This window comes from Lacerta agilis, chromosome 5 (assembly GCF_009819535.1).
Source record: "Lacerta agilis isolate rLacAgi1 chromosome 5, rLacAgi1.pri, whole genome shotgun sequence".
NCBI lineage: Eukaryota > Metazoa > Chordata > Lepidosauria > Squamata > Lacertidae > Lacerta > Lacerta agilis.
This window is the reverse complement of record NC_046316.1, coordinates 43,864,688-43,884,408: the sequence shown is the minus strand read 5'-3', so window position 1 is coordinate 43,884,408 and position 19,721 is coordinate 43,864,688. Positions and strand designations below refer to the sequence as shown.

Below are 19,721 nucleotides of genomic sequence, written 5' to 3'. Positions count from 1 at the left end.
GGGCCTAATTAGGTAGTTCCATGGAGATAAATTCAGGTTTATTTGGGGGAGGAGAACCCTCCCATCTATTCCTTACTTTATTAATAAGTTTTAAATTGCTTCCTCATCCCAAATGGCCCTCCAAGTGGTGAACAACAACAACAATATTGAAATAGACAAGTGTACCTTTAGAGATATGATCTGATGGCAATAAATATTTATATAAAAATCTGTCCCTTTCCCAAACTTGTTCCTTTTTTAATTTAGCTGTGGGTCCCTGCTACCAGCCTGTTTGTGTCTGTTGTGTGAGAGTGAGGAGGGAACATGGGGATCTTCCTCCTATATGCAGTTAGCAGTGTAGTTCGCTGGCAAGCTGTGCTGTAGCCCAGATCCTGCTCTGGAAGCCAATTGGCCATGCTGGTTGGTTTCTTGTAGCAAGGCCTCAGATTGGATTGGGGAGGGAACCTTTCCCCAGAGCATTTAATACATGGTTAGGAAGCCAGAGGCTCTTCAGATGTTGCTTAAGTCCAAGTCTCTTCAAACCCATTTGGCATGGTCAGAAATGATGGGCGTTATACAGTTGTACCTCTGGTTACGATTGCTTCAGGTTGTGTTCGTCACGGGATACAAACGCACTGAACCCGGAAGTACTGGAATGGGTTACTTCCGGGGTTTGGCAATTCGCGCATGCGCAGACGCGCAAAAATGACGCCATGTGCATGCGCAGAAGTGCTGAATCGCGCCATGCTCATGCACAGATGTGGCGCTTCAGGTTGCGGACCTTTCTGGTTGTGAACGGGGCTCCGGAACGGAACCCGTTCACAACCAGAGTTACCACTGTATTCCAGAAACACAAAGAAGGCTAGAGATTCCCCATTGTTATATAATGAAAGCTGTTGCTATTTCTTTTCACTTTTATAGGTGAGGTGTCTCAAATCGATCATCTAGTGTTCATGGTCCATGGCATTGGCCCTGTCTGTGATCTGCGATTCAGAAGCATCGTTGAATGTGGTGTGTGTTTAGACCGTGTGTATGCAGGGGTTTCTTTTGCTGATTAATATTATTGTGTCCTAATTTACTCGTGTCAGCGTTTATATATTATTGATGTTATGTTATTGTTGATTAATGCAGGAGTGGGGAACATCAACCATGGGGGTTGAATACAGGCCTCTAGGTTTCTCTGTCTGGCCCTAGGGGTACCCAACCCCATTCCCACCTTCTCCCCGGTCTGCTCCTCAGCAGCTGTGTTCCACACTATTCTGCAGTGTGTCCTTGAACTGATAATACCTATTGCTTGCTTGGATATGGGTATGGAGATGTTAGGATTAGAGTCCCCCAAGTCCTGGGGGACCTCTGGCTCAATGGTTAATTAGCAGAGTCGCAGACCTCTTGCCATAGTGTGCACTCCAATAAAAAACACTGGACGCAGAAGAGTCATTAGTAATAATTTACTAATGCATGAATCTTGTGGTTCTGTGTCAAAGCCTTGACAAGGTCATCTTGAGCAAAAAAAGCAGTTCAGCATATAAAATCCAACACTATACAAGAATACACTGAGAGTGAGAAAGAAAAAATTCAGGCAGAGAGATAGAGAATCGAAAGTAAAATGAAACTGCTCACTGGGTATCTGATATTTGTTCCCAGTGACCTTGAAGTGAGATGTAGTCAAAACAATATCCAGCTTGCTTCTTAGCAGAAATGAAAAGTGCCAACAAGCTAGAATTCTGTCCAGAATGTTCCAGCTTCAGCTTCTGCACTAACAAAGAATATGCTAGAAAAACTTCTGTTTACTTCTGTAAACTGGAAATAGTTTCTGTACCTGAGAAACGCCATTAACCCTGACAGGAGATACGTGTGTGTAGAAACTTTTGTGTGGCAGGAATGTAGCCTACTGTTCAAAGGCAAGTGTTGCATTCACTTTCCTACACACCTTGTGTCATTCACCCCACCCATTTTTGCCCCTCACCTTGCCCACCTTTGGCATGTGGCCCCCTAGAAGGGGGGGATGTCTTGAAGGGAATGTGTCTGTTATCCTGAAAAAAGATTCCCCACCTTTGCCATAGGAGCATATAATCATGGGTCCAATAGGCTTTTATGGCACACCACTTATTAGATATCATGTGTCAAGAGTGCTTCCCAGCCTCAGAATGCACATGGCAGGTAGTTAAGTATTTATTGTCAAAGGTAACACTTCCAGTCGCTTCTGCAGCTCTGGATATCTATACACATCAATCTAATGGCTAGGCAGCAACCCTCCACCAGTTTATGTACCTCCCTCTGATAGGCTATGTGCACTCAGCTTAGGAAACTGAGTTTCCTGCATGGAAACTCAAGGTTCTGGGAGACAGTAGTGCAGGAGAGGGCAGGGAAGCACCCAGCTCTTCTCTTGCCTGACCTGCCTCTTCCTCCTCTTCTGACTCATCCTGTTCTCCACCCTCTAGCTCTGAAGCTTCCTCTGCCTCTGATTCTTGCCTCCTGGCCAGTACAGGCCCCCACAAACCACTGCCCCCCTCTCCTGAGTCAGACTCCAGCCCCTGCCCCCATTGCATCAGTAGCTTGCCAGTCCCTGGCATCATGTGGAAACAGCTTTCAATCACTCCAATGGATGCTGCATCAAAATATCATTTTAAAACTGAATTAAAAATATATTTGGATGGAAGGGGAAATGAAAGGACGTACTGTTGTTTTCTTTCTGAAGGGAAGGGAATGTTTACTATATAGGTAGATTAGCCAGTGGTCAGTGAGAGGAAAACAGCATTATTTAGTTTTTTGATGTAATTATTTTGTAAATAGAAGGCATGACAACCCCTTCAGTCAGAAGGAAAGAACACAAGGATGGTTGGGGTGAATTGCTCCTGCAGCCTTTTCCCAGTGTGGCTTTCTAATGTTTAAATGGGTTTCACTTCAAAGTCATATGAGATTTTAAGAGCAAAATCAGATTGAAACAATGTGAAACTTTAGCTCTGTCTAATTAATGACTTAGTTTTTGTTTTGCAATGTAGTGATTGTTTTACAAATCTACACTTCATACAGTTTATGAATTGGAAAGTTTTGATTAGATTAGCAAGACTTCAAAAGTGTAAAGAACTGTTGGAAAATATATTTGAACACACGTAATGGGTATCAATTTGTGGAGTTAACATTAACCTCTTCTTTTCTTCCATTTTTAAAGTTGATGATTTTCGGACAGTGTCTTTGAAATTGTTGCAGTCGCATTTTAGGAAGTCAGTAGAAGAGCTTAAAGTGACCAGGGTCGAGTTCCTGCCAGTTCACTGGCACAGTACTCTGCATGGAGATGCAACCGGGGTGGATAGGTAGGTCTAAAATACCGAAGTACCAAAACACAGTTATTCTCCAAACTTCTAATATGTTTCAGCAGGGCTAGCTTGTTATTTGATCATTGATCGCTGTCCCAGAGATGAGCTGCTGAGACAATAATGTGATAGAATGTTCTAACTGAAAACTGCTCAAATGTGTATTGCAGGTTGAGAATGAATTGCCACAAGCTGAATAGTCCTATGTCCCTCACTATACTGGTCTCATTCAAATAAAAGAGAACATTGAATCTGGTTCAGCGGATGCTATTAAAAGTGATCATAAAGTAATTGTGTTAAGAGTTATGTGGCTTATCATAATGGAAACAAGCCAAAGGCAACCTTGGACTTGCACTCTTTTGGTGCAGCTACAGTAAGATAAGAAGCATTTGGTTCTGTTATTGATTAGTTACAGTTTAGTGTTACATCCAAGCGCAACAAATTGTTCTTAATCTTTTAAAATAACTGTTCTTAATCTAGCTATATATTCATTTATTTTGCAGTATATGGATATTGTTAAATAAAAATATATGAATGATTTGATGCATCAGGTTACATAGATAGAAATAGCTGATATTTCACTACAAAGAATCTTACAAGCATTCCTGGCAAAATATGTAAATTAGCATTTCCTTGAATCTTATTACACTAGTACATATTTTGTTTAAAAAAACAATTTTTTTCAACAACATAACCATATGTCTGCCTACCTACTCTGATACAAATCATTGGTTACTGGTATGTTTCCACCCTTAGTCAGCCAGTCCTTCATAGTCAAGGGGCAAACTTTATTTCAACAAACCATAGTTAAGATTACTGACAATTTAGGATCTAGCCAGGACCCCAACTTTTATTGCCAGTGAATCCTTCAGGTTCTCTGCCTTCCCCATGGCACATCTAACTTAACTTGAAGTCCCTAAGCATCAGAGGGGCTTTATCCTGGCACACTGTCACTCCCTCCCCTCGGCTTTCATTGAAGGTCGATACAGGAAGATTAATCAATTTATTACCTGTGCTACAAACTAGAGTTAATGAACACCCATATCAGAGTGCTTTGTGAATTGATAGTCATAACCGTTTATGCTCTTCCACATCCGTTTAATGTTCCTAATCCTTCTTTTATATTCTTAAAGTATTTTACATATACCTCCTGTTTGAATAATTTTAGCTTTCCAGAACGTTTTACACATTTTAAATTATTGTACCCCACCCTACTTATGCTGGTCTATGACCGTAACAAAGATTAGATTGATTGACAATTTAGGGTTTCATTGTAATGCTAAGCCATGGCTAATCAAAAACATGCAGAAGTTTCTGACTGTCTCACAGCTGCATCAAGGGAGAGTGGAAGAAGTAGTATGCAATCCCAAAGCTTGCCATGGTTTATTTCTATCTCAGTGAGTCACAGTTTATTGTGATGTCCAAGCACAACCACTGTGGTTCTGTGATTGCCTGTGTCTGCCTCCTTGGGATATTGGGTTTTAAGGAGCTGGGTGCTTTGGGGCAATATACTGTTTTGTTCTTGTTCTTGTTTTGGTCTCTATTCTTTCTTGGTAAAATGGATACAATAATGACCCACTTGAGGGCTATGTTAAGGCTGGATTTCCTGAAATTGGTAAAGCATACTTATGTTGTACTTCTGTACTATATTTAAACATACTTGAAACTGTGGTAATTCCATATGTGGCATGGAAGTGAGTACTGCCTCTGGGCAGGATTCATGCCTGAATGTTGGACATAACATGTGAACTGCGTGATCTTTAACCTTCAGTTTTGTTGGGCAAGGATTGAATGCAACAAGTCTAGTGATGTTTGACTTGTTAGTCAAAATACTATATATTGCAGACCCTATATAAATGGTAGGGCTTGTATCCAGCAGGGTTGCTCAGCTGACTGTAAGGCTTATGTTAGTGGAACAGGGAGGGAATCAAGCTTCAGTTGATTCCTGCACCCCAAATCTGCTCTGGAGGTTGGAGGACATTGACTGCAACTAATAGCTATTGGGATCATCCTGTTTTTAGCTAAGCTCTTTAATCATGTAATGAAATTGACTTGGCTATTAATCTATTGATTTTGTGTTCCCAGGAATATTAAGAAAATAACTTTGCCAACCATTGGACGTCTTCGTCATTTCACCAACGAGACTCTACTTGACATACTGTTTTACAACAGCCCCACCTACTGTCAAACGATTGTGGATAAAGTAGGACTGGAAATGAACCGTCTCTATGCACTTTTCATGAGTAGAAACCCTGACTTTAAAGGAGGAATCTCTGTTGCTGGTCATAGTTTGGGTAATACTACAACTTAAAAATTATAAGCTCTTTCAACAAAAAACTATTTTTAAAAATTCCACAGTTCTTGAGAGATGCTGTCCAATGTTTGGTTTTGTGACTGTTTGGGCACACCATTGCTTTAATCTGGTTTACATGCAGGAAACACCTCTAGGTCATCTGAAACTATAAATATGTTTGAGAGAACAGATCAAGAGTTCAGCATACATCTTTCTATTTAAGTTTGGACAAGATAAATGGTATCCTGAAACATCTTGTTTTGCTTCTCCAGGTGCGTTAATATTATTTGATATCCTGTCCAACCAGAAAGATTGGACTTCCACCGTTAATTCTGTGGCTTCTGTCGCTGCCAATGGTATTGGGAAGGATGCGGCTGAATATGATCAGGTATTTGTGCTAAAAAGCAATTGTCCTTAAAACTTGTGTGGCTGTATTGGCTCTTTTAAGTGTTTAAAACATCTTCAAAACACTGGAAATGTGCAGCCTAGTCAATCTGCTCTGTCTACATACTTTAGGGGCTCCCTTTTGTATGTGGCAGCTTCCTGCAAAATAAAGATCCCTGGAAGATCAGGGGTTTTGGATAGGGAATCTGCTGCAGAAGTTACACTACACAGGGAAGCTGTCAAGAGTGATGCATAACAGGCGCAGGCCTCTTATTCACTGCTGTAATAACCTCAATAAGGCTATTGCTTAGTTACATTTCCCTGGATATACCTTTGACTTCCACATACTGTTAGGAATTGTTTTGTATTACAATATATTTTTCTTTCTTTCAAGATGACAGTAGAGTCTAATTCTGCTGGTTCTGTACATTCTCTTTCCAACAATGAACATGATGTGGAGGATGATATTCCAACCTTGCAAAGAACCCTGGAAATGCTTAGCTTGTCTGAGTACATCAGCACATTTGAAAAGGAGAAGATTGACACAGAATCTCTGGTATTTACATTAGCACGGGGAGGTAGCAAGTTAAAATGGACTGCCGACTAATTTTACAAAAGGTGGAAATGTGTAATCCAGTGGTGGGCAACCTTAACTTTATTTCATGTGGTCCTTTGCCTAATTTCATGTGGGTGGTAAGGATGTAGTGGCAGAAAGAGGGGGGAATGGAAGCACCCCACTTTTGGCTCTCCCTGGCCACCACCAGCATGTGGCCACCAATAAATTATCCCTGAGAGAATGCAGCCCTTGACAGAAGAAAGGTTCCCCATCCCAGATATAATGGTTTTAGCATAACACACCCACACCCATACATGCATTGCAAGAATGAGTGGAGGGGTTTGCAGGGCATAATGGTCTCGGCCAGGGAGGGTGGGATACAAATAAAAGTTGTATTATTATTATTATTATTATTATTATTTATTATGTGTATCCAAAAGCAACACTTCCCACAATCTGTGTATCCCGCTACTGAGAGTATTCACATATGGTAATAATAATAATAATAATAATAATAATAATAATAATAATAATAATAATAAATATATACCACCATTCATCTGAAGATGACAGGACCATTTGCAACATAAACCTGTACCTTAGAAAAAATTACCAGCATCCAGTCTAAACTATAGGTCTGTAGCTATTTTTATTTTTATATAATAACTTCCATGTGTATAACACTTCCAGGAATCATTTCTATAGTCTGTAACTATAGAAGAATGTGAGATTAGAAGCCTGCTGTACTTACAGTCTGGAATTAAGGTCAAGGGAGGGAAATGGAGGCATATCTAAATGAATGAACTATATGCTATTATTTAAGTTACATATATTTAGGCTTAGTTAAATGAGTGTATTTGGACATGTATTGCACAACAGTATTTACTTTGCCTGAAATAGTTAGAATTTGTGGTTCCAGAATTTTGTTTGTTGGATATCTCTCTGTTACTAAAATATGCAAATATAAACTGTGTTCTTAAAAAAGAGAATAAGTAAACCTTGATACATATTTTTTTTTACAAAACAGCTGATGTGTACGATTGATGATCTGAAGGAAATGGGAATACCTCTTGGGCCGCGAAAGAAGATAGCAAACTTTGTAAAAGACAGAGCGGCCAAACAGGTAGGGAATGATTGCTTTGCAAGCCAGAACTATGGCAGTAATATTTCAATGTAACAGAGCTGCTCAAAGTATTACAAAATAGGCATGGTGAGAGTTGGATAAGAAAGGGTTGGTCAAAGTAGACAAGAAATCGGTCAGAATAATACAGACAGGCATGTTGTACTTCCCAGAAAGCTTAATATATAATATGCACACAAGGCAAAAGGAAATAGCAGTTGAAAGAGAAGAGTAACAAGAGTTGCAAAGTTTTATTTTACAAAACTATTAGAAAAGAATGTTACAATATAAGCTTGATATTGTAGCATCTCCAAAATATTCCACAATCGATACATGATTCACAAATTAAATACTTCTATTGAGAAGCACACATATTTAGTTACAAATTGGCTACAATTTAAATACTGTATTTCTCCGTGTATAAGACCAATTTCCCCCCAAAAATTTTAAGTTTAAAATTGGGAGTCGTCTTACACACGGAATGTTGAAATTATTTATTTCTTAAATTTGGGCTAAAAAATTAGGGGCGCTGTTATACATGGGGGCATCTTATACACGGAAAAATATGGTACTATGAACTTTAGTACTGGTTGCATCAAGCTGAATAACTACCATGTATTGTACCGTATTGGCCCAAATATAAGCCACACTTCCCCCACCCCAAATTCTGACTCTGAAAAGTTAAAAATGCAGCTTAGATTCGCCACCTTACAAAAATTGGCTTTTACGATATCGCTGCTGAAACAGACATAGGGTAAAATGGAACGGGTGCGAGTGCCTGTGGAATTTTAAAGGAGCGGCTTATATTCGGGTATTGTCTTTTTTCTCCCCTTGAATTTTAAAGGTGAGGCTTATATTCAGGTATGGCTTATATTCGGGTGCGGCTTATATTCAGGCCAATGCGGTAGTTGTTTAAGAACTCCAAAGCATGAAATGTTCAGATGTGTTGAGTCAAGAGAGCCATGGATACAGGGCATGAGATCCAGCCTCATCACTTGCTTTTCCTGAATTGTGTAGGGTGGCTTGTGCCATAGATTGGCTGATTTTTAAAAAAGCAGAATCTAGTGCAAATGGGTCATATTATTCCAGTGCTTAAAGATATTACTAGGCTGCTAGTTTGTTTCTGAATGCAATCCAAAGTGTTTGTTGTGAACCATCAAGTGCTGTATTCTCTGAGTGCCCAGAGGATCTGAAGAACGTTCTGCTCCTATGTGGCTTTGAAGGCAGGGCCTCCTGTGTGGCAGCACCCATATTGTGATACTCCCTCCGCATGGCTATTTGTTTTTGCTTCCTGTTAAGCACCATTTGAACACTGCGCCAAGCTTTTAGTGGGATTTGACCGATATGGACCTAATTGACTGGTAATTTTGCTTTGTTAAACGATTGTATGCTGCCTCTGGCACTAAAGACAGAATGTAACTATTTTAAAATGAATGAATATTAAAAGGTGATTTGAGTGAGTTAAGACTTGGTTGAATACAATAATTAAACTAAACAGAACATAGCGGGGGGAGTGGTTTCTTCCCCCCCTCCTCCAAAGCTTTTGAATTCTTTGCATCAATAGGAACAGAGAAAAGCAGCAATGGAGAAAAAGGCAGCAATGGAAGCCTTGATGCGGAACCAGGAAGAAGCTGCGCAGGCAGCAAAGAAAGTGGCCAGTTTTGCTTCACCTTCAGAATCTGGTATGCTGCAGGATCCATCCAAGAAAAGACTTCCAGTTGGAGCTTCAGTTTCCTCTGCCAACATAGATTATGAATATTTTGAAGTGGGCACTGGTCAGGTAAGTTTTATGCAAGTTAAAATAGTCCTCACTGATGGAACTGTCTTTTTTTTTTATACATGCCCCATTCACAGAACTGGTGCTATGATGGTGGGGTCATATATTGTGGAAGCGGTGGGATCCTGCCCCAGAGAATGGAGTAAGGGCACACGATTCACTTCAGTTGTGGAAGTATACAGTTTGTTTACCGTCCATTCCACAGAAACACTGTTTTTAATCAAATATGTTTTCGCTAGGCTTGTCTCATTAGTATCAGATGAGACCTTTATATCTGTCTTGTGGGATACACCTGTGGCTTTCAAGTGGGCTGACTGACATATGAAGGAGGTATTAATCATCTCTTTTTTAATTCTTTGTCTTCTAGGTGTCTGTGGTATATAGTGCACTTGACTTTGAGCCAGACAATTTCTTTGCTCTGGGTTCGCCAATTGGTGTATTTCTCACTGTAAGAGGAGTGGAAAAAATCGATGAAAACTACAGGCTCCCCACTTGCAAGGGATTTTTCAACATCTATCATCCGGTTAGTGAGAAGTACAGGTTTTCAATCACTTTCAGCGAAAGGACTATAGACTGACTATCCATTTAACACCTAATTGGATCTTTTTAAAAGCTCAGGAAAACAATTTGTTAGGCAGAAACTGATTTTGAGCACACCTTCAGGTACTTCTGTACCAATGTATATTTAGTTAAGATAATTGCTTAAGCCCCATAACATACAGTGGGCCCGAAAATCAGTGGAATAGCAGTGCAATACATATACATATCTGCTCAGTGGGGCTTACGGGCAACTAGGTATAGGACTGCAGCTTTAAGTTTGTTGCATCTCTGCACTGGATTGTGGTCACACTTTTTTATTGCATAATTAAATTTTATTTAAGTATTCATTTTAGAAATAGGTTTTTTGCAAGATTTTAATTGATTGTATTGATATGGGGCTATCTGTTTAGCTCCATTCCATTGTGGGTTATGTTTTCCTTTTTTTCTTCAAAGTTCCTTCAGAGGTTTTTTTTTTATTATTCTGTACAAATGTATTTTTTTCTGACTGATGGTCGAATTAAAGAATGTATGTATGTATGAAATAGGTTTCCTGTGGAAAGAGCTTTTTAAGCCCCCTGCCTTAACTGGCTTTGGGGGAGGTCATGTGAGGCTCCCACAAGATTGATATTTAGATTGATCACTGCTTTCGTTCTTGTTTCCAGCTCGATCCAGTGGCTTATAGGGTAGAACCTATGATTATTCCTGACTTGGACATAAAACCAGTTCTTGTTCCACATCACAAAGGCAGAAAAAGGCTTCATCTTGGTAAATAAAGTGCATTCATATATTTTCTAATATGGGGATCTAGTCAGAAGGCTGGATCCAGAACTGACTCACTACTTCACAGGTCATTTGGAGAAGGTGGGCAGGACCACTCACCTGTCCATCACCTGATGTCAGGTGATTCAGTGTTCACGCTGTGTCTGCAAAGGAAGAATGTTGTGGGTAGTGAAAATACTGCCTTTTACAGTCAGAGAGCTGGCAGCATTTTTCTTCTCTCTGGTCACACTTCTGTGTGACCACTAAGACTGAAGAGAAGCATCTGCTTGCTCTTTGACAGTAAAAGGTGGTGGCAGAGACAGCACAGGAACCAGCAGAAGCATCAGCTCCAACCTTTGAGATGCTTGGATCAGATAACAGATCTCCACACCTGTTGTGACTGATGTCAGGTGGGCATGGTTTGCCCCAAATGGCCCCACCGGCTAATTAGACCCATGGGCTGGAAGTTTTCCACCATTGTGATTATAATACACAAACAGAAGAAGGTTCATTCTCAGAAATAAAATTTTGCATAATTTTTCCTCTTAATTTACCATTTCCCTCTACATTGGGCCTTGCGGAACAAAAATATTTTGGGGTCTTCACATCTCTTAATATAGTGGGTAAGGAGACATGGTAATCATATTCTATTATGTCTCTTTATGAATGCTTTTGCAATGCTGTGCATGTGGTGGCAGTTGTATAATCCCTATTGTTTGTAGTGATATAGTTCTCTTAATTTCTACACATGGAAAAGTTTCAGCTGTAAAATAGTATCAACTACTATAGATGAATTGTGAAAACGTGGGATGCTTGAGGATATTGTCCTTGCATTTTTAATGCATTTCATTTTTTGGTATCGGCTGCCAAAGTACTAGTTCTCTCAAGTTCCTTTTAGAAATTAAGCACCTCTACAACCCAAATCTGTCCTGAAGATGGCAGAATAGCTCATTTCATAGAAGGTATATCCAGTTTTTCCTCCTAAATGTGCTCTAAACAAGTTGGTGCCTCTAGAATAATGCTTGTCTTACAATTCATCATTTTTGTGGCGTTTCTAATTATTGAACAATGGTTCTCCTTTCAGAATTGAAGGACTCTCTTTCTCGAATGGGATCAGACCTGAAACAGGGTTTCATCAGCTCGTTGAAAAGTGCTTGGCAAACCTTGAATGACTTTGCACGTGCTCATACATCTTCCATTCAGCTCCAAGCAGAACTGGAGAAGGTAGCTCATCAGATAAAAGAGCAAGAAGAAAAAGATGAGACAGACGGTTAGTTGTTGCATGGCTATTATATTTTCAGAAATTATTACCTTTGTATTAGGAAGTTAAGCTTGATGCCTTTAGGCTTGCTTTAGATTCTTACCCATCATTCTGAATATCTAACCCTGTAGCCTCTGGGTAACTCCCCCAACATAAAATCTTTAAATTTATTTTTATTTTGAACACTTTGTCTGAAGGAGAGTTTTGTCTAACGTTTTTCACTTTGTGTCTTTTGAACTTTTGTTGGCCAAATTGAAAGCACCCCCTTGATAGCTCTACAAGCTTCATGTACAGACCACATAAAAATGGGTTATATCTCTTGAAATGAATTGCCCTTGTAATACTGTCTCCAGATGATACTCTTCTGAGTGACCAGCAGTTTTCCAGCTTCATCCTGTCTATGATGAATATGGCTTACCACTGTTTTCTTTGCTTTTGTCAAAGCTGCAATAGCTTTTTGGTAACATCAAAATTTGTGCTAGAGTAATCAGATGGAATTAATGTATTAGTATTGACAAGTACTGAAGACCTTGGTGAGTCCCAGAAATCTGATGGGAGTTTTGGCTTTTTTCTTTGATTAACAGTGCCTACTGTTCCTTGTCCCAAAGTGTTTTTGAACCTCTCCTCAATTTCTAAGTGTAGTTTGTAAAATAGTATGAAGGTTTGCAGTTTGAGAAACACAACCACTGAATTCCCTTTTGGTAACTGAAACAAGCCACAGAATTTAGTTTGGGAAGCTTTTTGCTTTGGCCTTTATGGCAGGAGATTCTGACTGTTACTTTATTTGAGATAATATGATGAAACACCACACAAATATTGGCTGTTATTCTGTTATTAAATACTTAAAGTTTGGCCTCCTGTAACTTATGCTTCTGTCTTTTACTATTAGGAACACATAGGAGCTGCCTTGTAGTGACATACCACTGGGCCATCTTGCTGAGCAAGATTAGTGGTCAGGGATGATGGGAATTGTAGTCCAAAAACAGCCGGAGGCCCAAGTTTGGGAAACTCTGGTCTACACTGACTGGATGCAGTTCTCCAGGGGCTCTGTCAGGAGACACTGCCAGCCCTACCTGGAGATACTGGGGTTTGAACCCAAGATCTGCTTCTAAGGCAGATGCTCTACTGAGCTACAGCCCTTCCCACATTGTGTAGATAATTGGAGGAACCCACAACTATAACAACCCAGACAATATTCCAACAAGCTTAAAACAGATAAAGTGTAATAGGGACAGCAGAAAAGGCAGAACCAGGAATTCATGAAAGATTCAATTTACCATGTACTTTTCATGCTCTGTTTCCTTCTGCTGCCACAGAAAAGATCGTTGAAAGCCCAGATCTTTCAAAAGATGAAGACTTGGATGTAAAAGTTGGTTTGCTAAATGGAGGACGACGTATTGATTATGTGCTGCAAGAAAAACCCATAGAAAGTTTCAATGAGTATTTGTTTGCTCTACAGAGTCACTTGTGCTACTGGTAATAATATTTTATTCTAATATGACACACAGCTTCACGTTCTTTCCTGCATTTATTTTAGCTGTTTGTTTGCTAGCCTTTTTGGGACTTATATGCAGGAACAGTGCAGGATTGGGTGGTGAGAAGCCATCACTGGCATTGCTGCTTACCTGGGCAAGGTGGGGATGAGGTCGGGGCCATGCGGTTGCACCATTGAACATGCCAGATTGACAGGGTCACTCTTGCTGGTGCAACCACATGTCTCTGATCTTGCCCCCACCCTGCCTCAACCCTATCTAGCTAAGCAACAGTGATGCTGGTGTTGGGAGGGCAGCTACTTGTATTTTTGTTCCGACTGTTACACCTTCCACACTGAGGATCAGAACATTACAGCAAATATACAACACAGTTTGCTGTGTGTGAATACCCACACATTGGTTGCATCTTATTTTGTTCATAAGATCAGTTTTTGCACCAGATAAAAGAGTTTTTCACTGTAATGTTTTTAGCCTGGCTTGAGTTTCTCAGGGCTAGAATAAATTGGTGTAAGTACCACAGACTTTTCTGGTCCGTGGCACAGGGCAGAAAGTGGATAGACCTGTCATTGTACCAATGTGGCCTCGTTGGTAAACCTACAGGAGATCTCTCTCCTTGTACCAGTGCAGTGTTCGCAGTCACAAAAGGTTTAATGTGAAATGCCACATACTGCAGTCCAGACAAAGCACAGCATTTGCACTCTCTAGAGGAATGCTGCCCTTTGCAGGCACACCACAGGATCGGAGCTGCCTACAGCAGTGGGGTTTGGTGCAGAAAATAAGGATTTGGTATTACTACTACTACTACTACTGTGATTGTGCTAATATTTAACTGAAAGTCTTGTGTGCATGAGAAGTATGCCTGATGTGTACCAGTAAAAGGTGCTTTTCTGGAGACAAACAAATTATTTGTTTTTAATGGTATGTGTGTATCCAAAATATAAAGATAGTGATGGGGGTGTTTTTAAGTGTGGGTTTATGTTTCTTGAGAAACAGTGAATGAGGATGCTTCCTGTTGAGCAGTTAGTAATTTAAAATAACCACCCAAACAGTATTTTAAAGTTTGCTCCGGAATTTTAATTGATTAGCTGGTGCACTAAAACGCATTATCCTACTTGTTCTGCATCTGTGTGGGTTTGCTGTGGGACTAATGCTGGAATCAGTTTTGTTTGGTGTATGCTAAAAAGATAGCTGTATATTGTTCTCCGTAAGGTGGCACTCTTGGGCTTTTTTTAATTAAAAAAAATATCTATTGATCAATAAATTATAACATTAGCAGGCTTCTTAAAAGTAGTTTGGTAGGAAGGAGGCAAATGATTACTTGCATATAGAGCTCCACTTGTTATCCAGGTAGTAGACAAATATAACCCTTTTGTATTTGTGCAATATTTACTCTTGTTACCTGCAATTTGCAGCATATGGTTGAACACATGCGAGGATTAATGTAGCAGACACTTACTTTTCCTGCCCATCCCAACCTTTCCCCCCCTTTTTGTATGGTATCTTATTAGGTATCAGCTCTCTTGTGTTTTTTTTCTGAGCACAGTACCTAGACAATTTTATAAATAACAGTAATAGCAATAAATTAGTGGGACTTTTTTGGAGAGATAATCTAGCGTTAAGTGCATTGCTTGGAAGATTGCTGCTGACCCTCTTTGGAGATGTTCTTAGCAACTTCTAAAAATAATATAAATCTTGAATTTTGTAATACAACTGCTCAATAATGTAATCTGGGTTGCGTAGAACAGGTAGATCGATTTAAATCAATGCTATTTAGGCTATGCCAACTTCCCCACCGCCTCCCCTTTTTCTTTCTGATAAGCAGCAGCAACTCGGCTCCCAGGTCAAATGAGTGAGTGCATTTTGTTCAATGGGGATTACTCCCAGACGAGTAAGGTATAGGATTGAGGCCTAAGTGTGGGAATAATGGAACATGCCGAGCAGACAGCTTGGGTTTTCTCTTCTTTCCAGTTTTCTCATTCATGCCTCACTGTGCCTTGGCGCAGCCCCACCCTCAAAAACAAAACACAAATGAATGCCCCATGACTGCTAGGTAGGATGGCCAGGTGCAAAAGAGGATAGGGCATCTGGACCTTTAATAAGTAATGGAAGAAAGGACATTTCTGCAGGTATAGCCTACATGGCCCTCTGATAGATGGAAGGTTTGATAGTTACTGAGCAGACTAGAGCAATTTATTTTCATTTGGAAAAAATTAAAATACCTATACTTGGCAGTTAGACTGTAAATATTAATATGTAGACACATACTTAGACGCAGGAAATATAAGCTATCCATTGACAATGTGCAGGCAAAGGCAAACGTTTAATTTTATTAAGATCTTAATTTCAAAATGCTGTTTTTTCGTGTGTTTGTCTTGTGTGTGCTTCGTTGGACGATTTGGTCTGTGACCGTTTAATAAAATTTGATTTGATTTGATTTGACACATATTACTTAAAACATTTTTAATCTACATTTTATTAAAATTTAGTTTATGATAGGGTACATGGATGATCCTGCACTGTAGGAGGAGGGTGAAGCAAATTATCTTTGATTTATTGACATTAATGCAGTTTTTTTTTCATTTTGCAGAGAGCAATGTTGAAATGCGCACTGTGCAAATGAAATAAGGGTTAGCAATAATGTTCAGTGACAGAGACTGGCCAGAAATAAGATACAGTGCTGTCTGCGCACTGGAATAAATAATGATAACAACAACATTTTTATTTATATTATATTTTTCTTCCTAGAAGGGAACTTAAAATGAGCTACATTAATACATTCAATAAAATAACACAACAGTAATTTGATGTACTGTGATATTTAATGATAGCATTAATAACCAGAAAGTAGAATTAAAATAAAGCCACAAAAGCTCCTCTGAGGGTGGAAAAGATCTGCTTCACCCACAGAGCCCAATGAGTGTGCTAAAGGAATCTATATTTTTATTGCACTTGTGACAGTATAGTGTTAGGCACTGATGGATGATGTCATGGAATGTAAAATAACATGCAGGTTGTTGAGGAAACCAGGCTGCCAGAAACAGAATGCTTGTGAGGTATGGGAGGAATGGTGTTGAGAAGCAATAAAAGGGAAAATTGAAAACATCACAGTGGCAAACCTTCAGTCGGCAAGATTACATATTTAGGAATTTGTGTCTGCTGCACTTGGGACAAAAGAATGCTGAGTAGCAAAAGGTAGCAGGCAATTATTTGGCAATCAGCAAGTATTTTTATTTACAGGGAATCAGAAGACACCGCTTTGCTTCTCCTGAAAGAAATATATAGAACTATGAATGTTTGTCCTGAACAGCCGCAACATTGATGTATGGATACCCATCATTCAGAATTTGTAAGTAATCCTCAGTATAAATGCAGCACAGGTTGTCCCTACTTGAGAGTACAACCCTCCTTTTGTAGAATAGGGAAATGATAAGAGCTCCTATTGCTGTGAGAATGTTAAATGGCTGAAATTTAGGGACTTTGTTCACTTCTGGGCAGGTGACAATATCTTAGGTGGTCTCTTTATATGTAGCATTTGCAATTAAAAGTGCACCTGGAAGAGACTTTTTTGTCCTATTCAGTTGCATAAGGCCATTTCCCTTATCACAGCCTTCCAGGTGAGTTCAGTAGGCAGGATACTAGAAGTCATTTTCTTCCTTTCTCCATGATTGTGGCTTGGAATATGAAGCAGTTGGACTACTACTTACCCTGCAAATCCACAATGTGCTTTGGATATTTGAGAGAGTGGTGGAAACAGAGAGAGAGTGGGAATGCTTCAAGCTTCCAGTTTCCTGTGCTGCTTTGCAATATTGAAATCAGAACTTCTGCATCTTCTTGTGACTGGATGCATAAGCTGCACTGAAGCAACACCTAAAGCCCTTGTCAAAGGAATTTCAAGCTTATGACAGCTCTGGTATCTGTTTAGCATTGCATTGTTAAAAATATGACAGTGTGATTCCCCCCCCCCCCAAGCGACTATGAGAGCATAAGCAAATAAAAGGATCTGTTTAAAAGATGGAAGTCACTGTATTGCAGTGGGCAAAAGTAATTTTGTGGTGCTCATATTTTAGTGACTTGCAAGTTCATACTAGCCAGGAATGAGATTAACTTCTGTTATTTGTGCCAGTATTTGTGCTAGCAAGGAACTAGATAACTTCCCTCTTTCGAAATTAGTTCTTCGCGGCTTCAGGTTAGAGAGGGAGGGAGGGAAACGCAACAGAAAATAAATCCTAAATGTATACATATCCTTGCAGAATTAAATTCTGAAACACTGAACTTGGTTTTAATTATTATTCAATGGGTTATCAAGCATTTCAGCTCATTTAACTCATCTGTTATGTTCACTTGACAGTAATATAGTTTAGCAAGGGAAATGTGTCAGTTTGTGTGCATTTGTGTGTAGATTTAAATGATATGAACTGTGCTTGGTGTTTCTTTTATACTTTGTAATTGGGTGGCTCTGTTAGTTTCCCTAAACACACCATGGAACCAGGGTATCAAATATTAAGCATCATTTGTTTAATATCTTAATATTTTCTTTTAACTACACTTGTTGCAGCTCTGGTAAACAAATAAAACATAGCTCTAGAAATTATTCCCGGGACTCAGTGAAATACACAGTTTGGCTCATACCATGCTGCTTCATGACATATTCATGCTTTGCTTGCTAAGTGAAGCTACATCTAAAATATGCAGATAAATGTCCCTGATCTTATGCATAACTTAAATGTAAACTCTTCCAATGTACACAAATAATAACTTTTTGGAGGGGTTGGCAGATCCTGTGCTATCTCCTTGTGAGAGAGCTCATAGGTAAAAATATAAAAGCCAGCAGTTTGCGGGCGGGAGAGGCTTTCTAGTCTACAATTACTGGGCTGCTTCAAAAAGGACAGCACACTCTTTTTTAAAAGTTTATTTACTGGCTGTTCAATAAGAGTGCATTTTGACAGTGTTCCCCCCCCCCTTATTATTATACTGCATCAGGATGCAACATACCCAGTTCACCAGATGGGCACAGTGTCTGTACATGATTCTCAAAGGTTCACTATGGGCCCTACTTTCTACAAGCAGTGCAGTTGGCCGTTTGAAGCACAGGGCAGCCTGAGCCTCTTCCCCATTTGCCAATACAGCCTTCCTCAACACATGTTAATTTGATAGTCGTAGCCCGTAACATAAGCTGTGAAACTAACCCAAGTTTGCCATAGCTTACAACTTTTTCTTTTCTTTTTACTCTTCCTTCCAGCCTTTCTAATCTTTCTGCTGGCCTGCCAACAACCTTTGGAAGAGGCAACACCAATTCCCTAGTCATAGATGACAGAAGCGGTTTCAATCTACAGCCCTCAGATTCCATACCATCATTATTTATTTATTTTATTTCTTTTTTATTATTATTAACTGGGGTGGAGGAAAAGAAAATGAAGCCTACTGTTCAGAGTACACATACCTCCCCCAGCCCCCGAATCATTTGTGGAAGAGTTGCCAAACATAAATGACCCTTCAAGAAATGTGTGGCATGCAAATTAATCTTTATAATCTGACTTATCAGACTTGTATTTTCTATAAGGGCTGTGGTTTTTTTATATAAAAAAATATTATTGGTAAACAGCAATAACAGCCTTTTTGTTTAATAAAAAGACCATTTGTCCCACTTCTGCAAGAACTGTGAAGTTCAAACTACTTTAATACAAATCGACATCCATCCATCTGTATTTGTTGAAATAAAGCAATTCCTTGCACCTGGTAAGCCTACCACTAAGATTTTATAATGAAATATCTTCTGAGCCTCTGAGGGAGTGTTTTCAAATGCTTGCGACATGAACTTCAACTCTGTATTATAGAGAGCAGCTACAAACTGGTTGATCTTGCTGTATGTGTTTTTTTTGCAGAGGGAGGGTAGAAAAGAATGAGCGAGATAAAATTTTAGCATGACAGTAGTGATCAGCCTGGGATGCGGAAGTCTACTTGCAACTTGGAGACTGGATTTGCAGAAATCAAGTACATTTATGGCCCTGCAACAGAAGAGGAGTGTTTTGATTATTAGATTTAGAGGGAGTTTTGGAATGCCAAGAACAGTCCCCATGTTGCTTAGTGGAGTATGAGAAGGTTAGAGAAGTTTCTTAAACACTGGACTTCTGTCCCTTTTTTTTTGCTGCTGCTTCTGATCCCCCCTCTGTATACTTTCCAATTCTTCATTTAAAATGAAACTGTGATAGCTTCTATTTGCTGGTCTTCTACATAGTGGCTTGTCA

General features: G+C 39.5%; 1 protein-coding gene across 1 annotated transcript in view; it reads left to right on the top strand.

Annotated features, from left to right (window-relative positions):
- SEC23IP (SEC23 interacting protein) overlaps positions 1-19,213 on the top strand; it is a 29,096-nt gene extending 9,883 nt beyond the window's left edge. The window contains exons 7-19 of the mRNA XM_033149517.1: positions 901-990; positions 3,152-3,293; positions 5,379-5,587; positions 5,859-5,974; positions 6,362-6,526; positions 7,554-7,649; positions 9,211-9,426; positions 9,791-9,946; positions 10,626-10,728; positions 11,807-11,992; positions 13,300-13,459; positions 16,714-16,822; positions 18,716-19,213. Of these exons, the coding sequence (XP_033005408.1) occupies positions 901-990; positions 3,152-3,293; positions 5,379-5,587; positions 5,859-5,974; positions 6,362-6,526; positions 7,554-7,649; positions 9,211-9,426; positions 9,791-9,946; positions 10,626-10,728; positions 11,807-11,992; positions 13,300-13,459; positions 16,714-16,795 (1,721 nt within the window). The 3' untranslated portion in view covers positions 16,796-16,822; positions 18,716-19,213. The remainder of the gene's footprint in view (positions 1-900; positions 991-3,151; positions 3,294-5,378; positions 5,588-5,858; positions 5,975-6,361; positions 6,527-7,553; positions 7,650-9,210; positions 9,427-9,790; positions 9,947-10,625; positions 10,729-11,806; positions 11,993-13,299; positions 13,460-16,713; positions 16,823-18,715) is intronic.
- Positions 19,214-19,721: the final 508 nt, after the last annotated feature.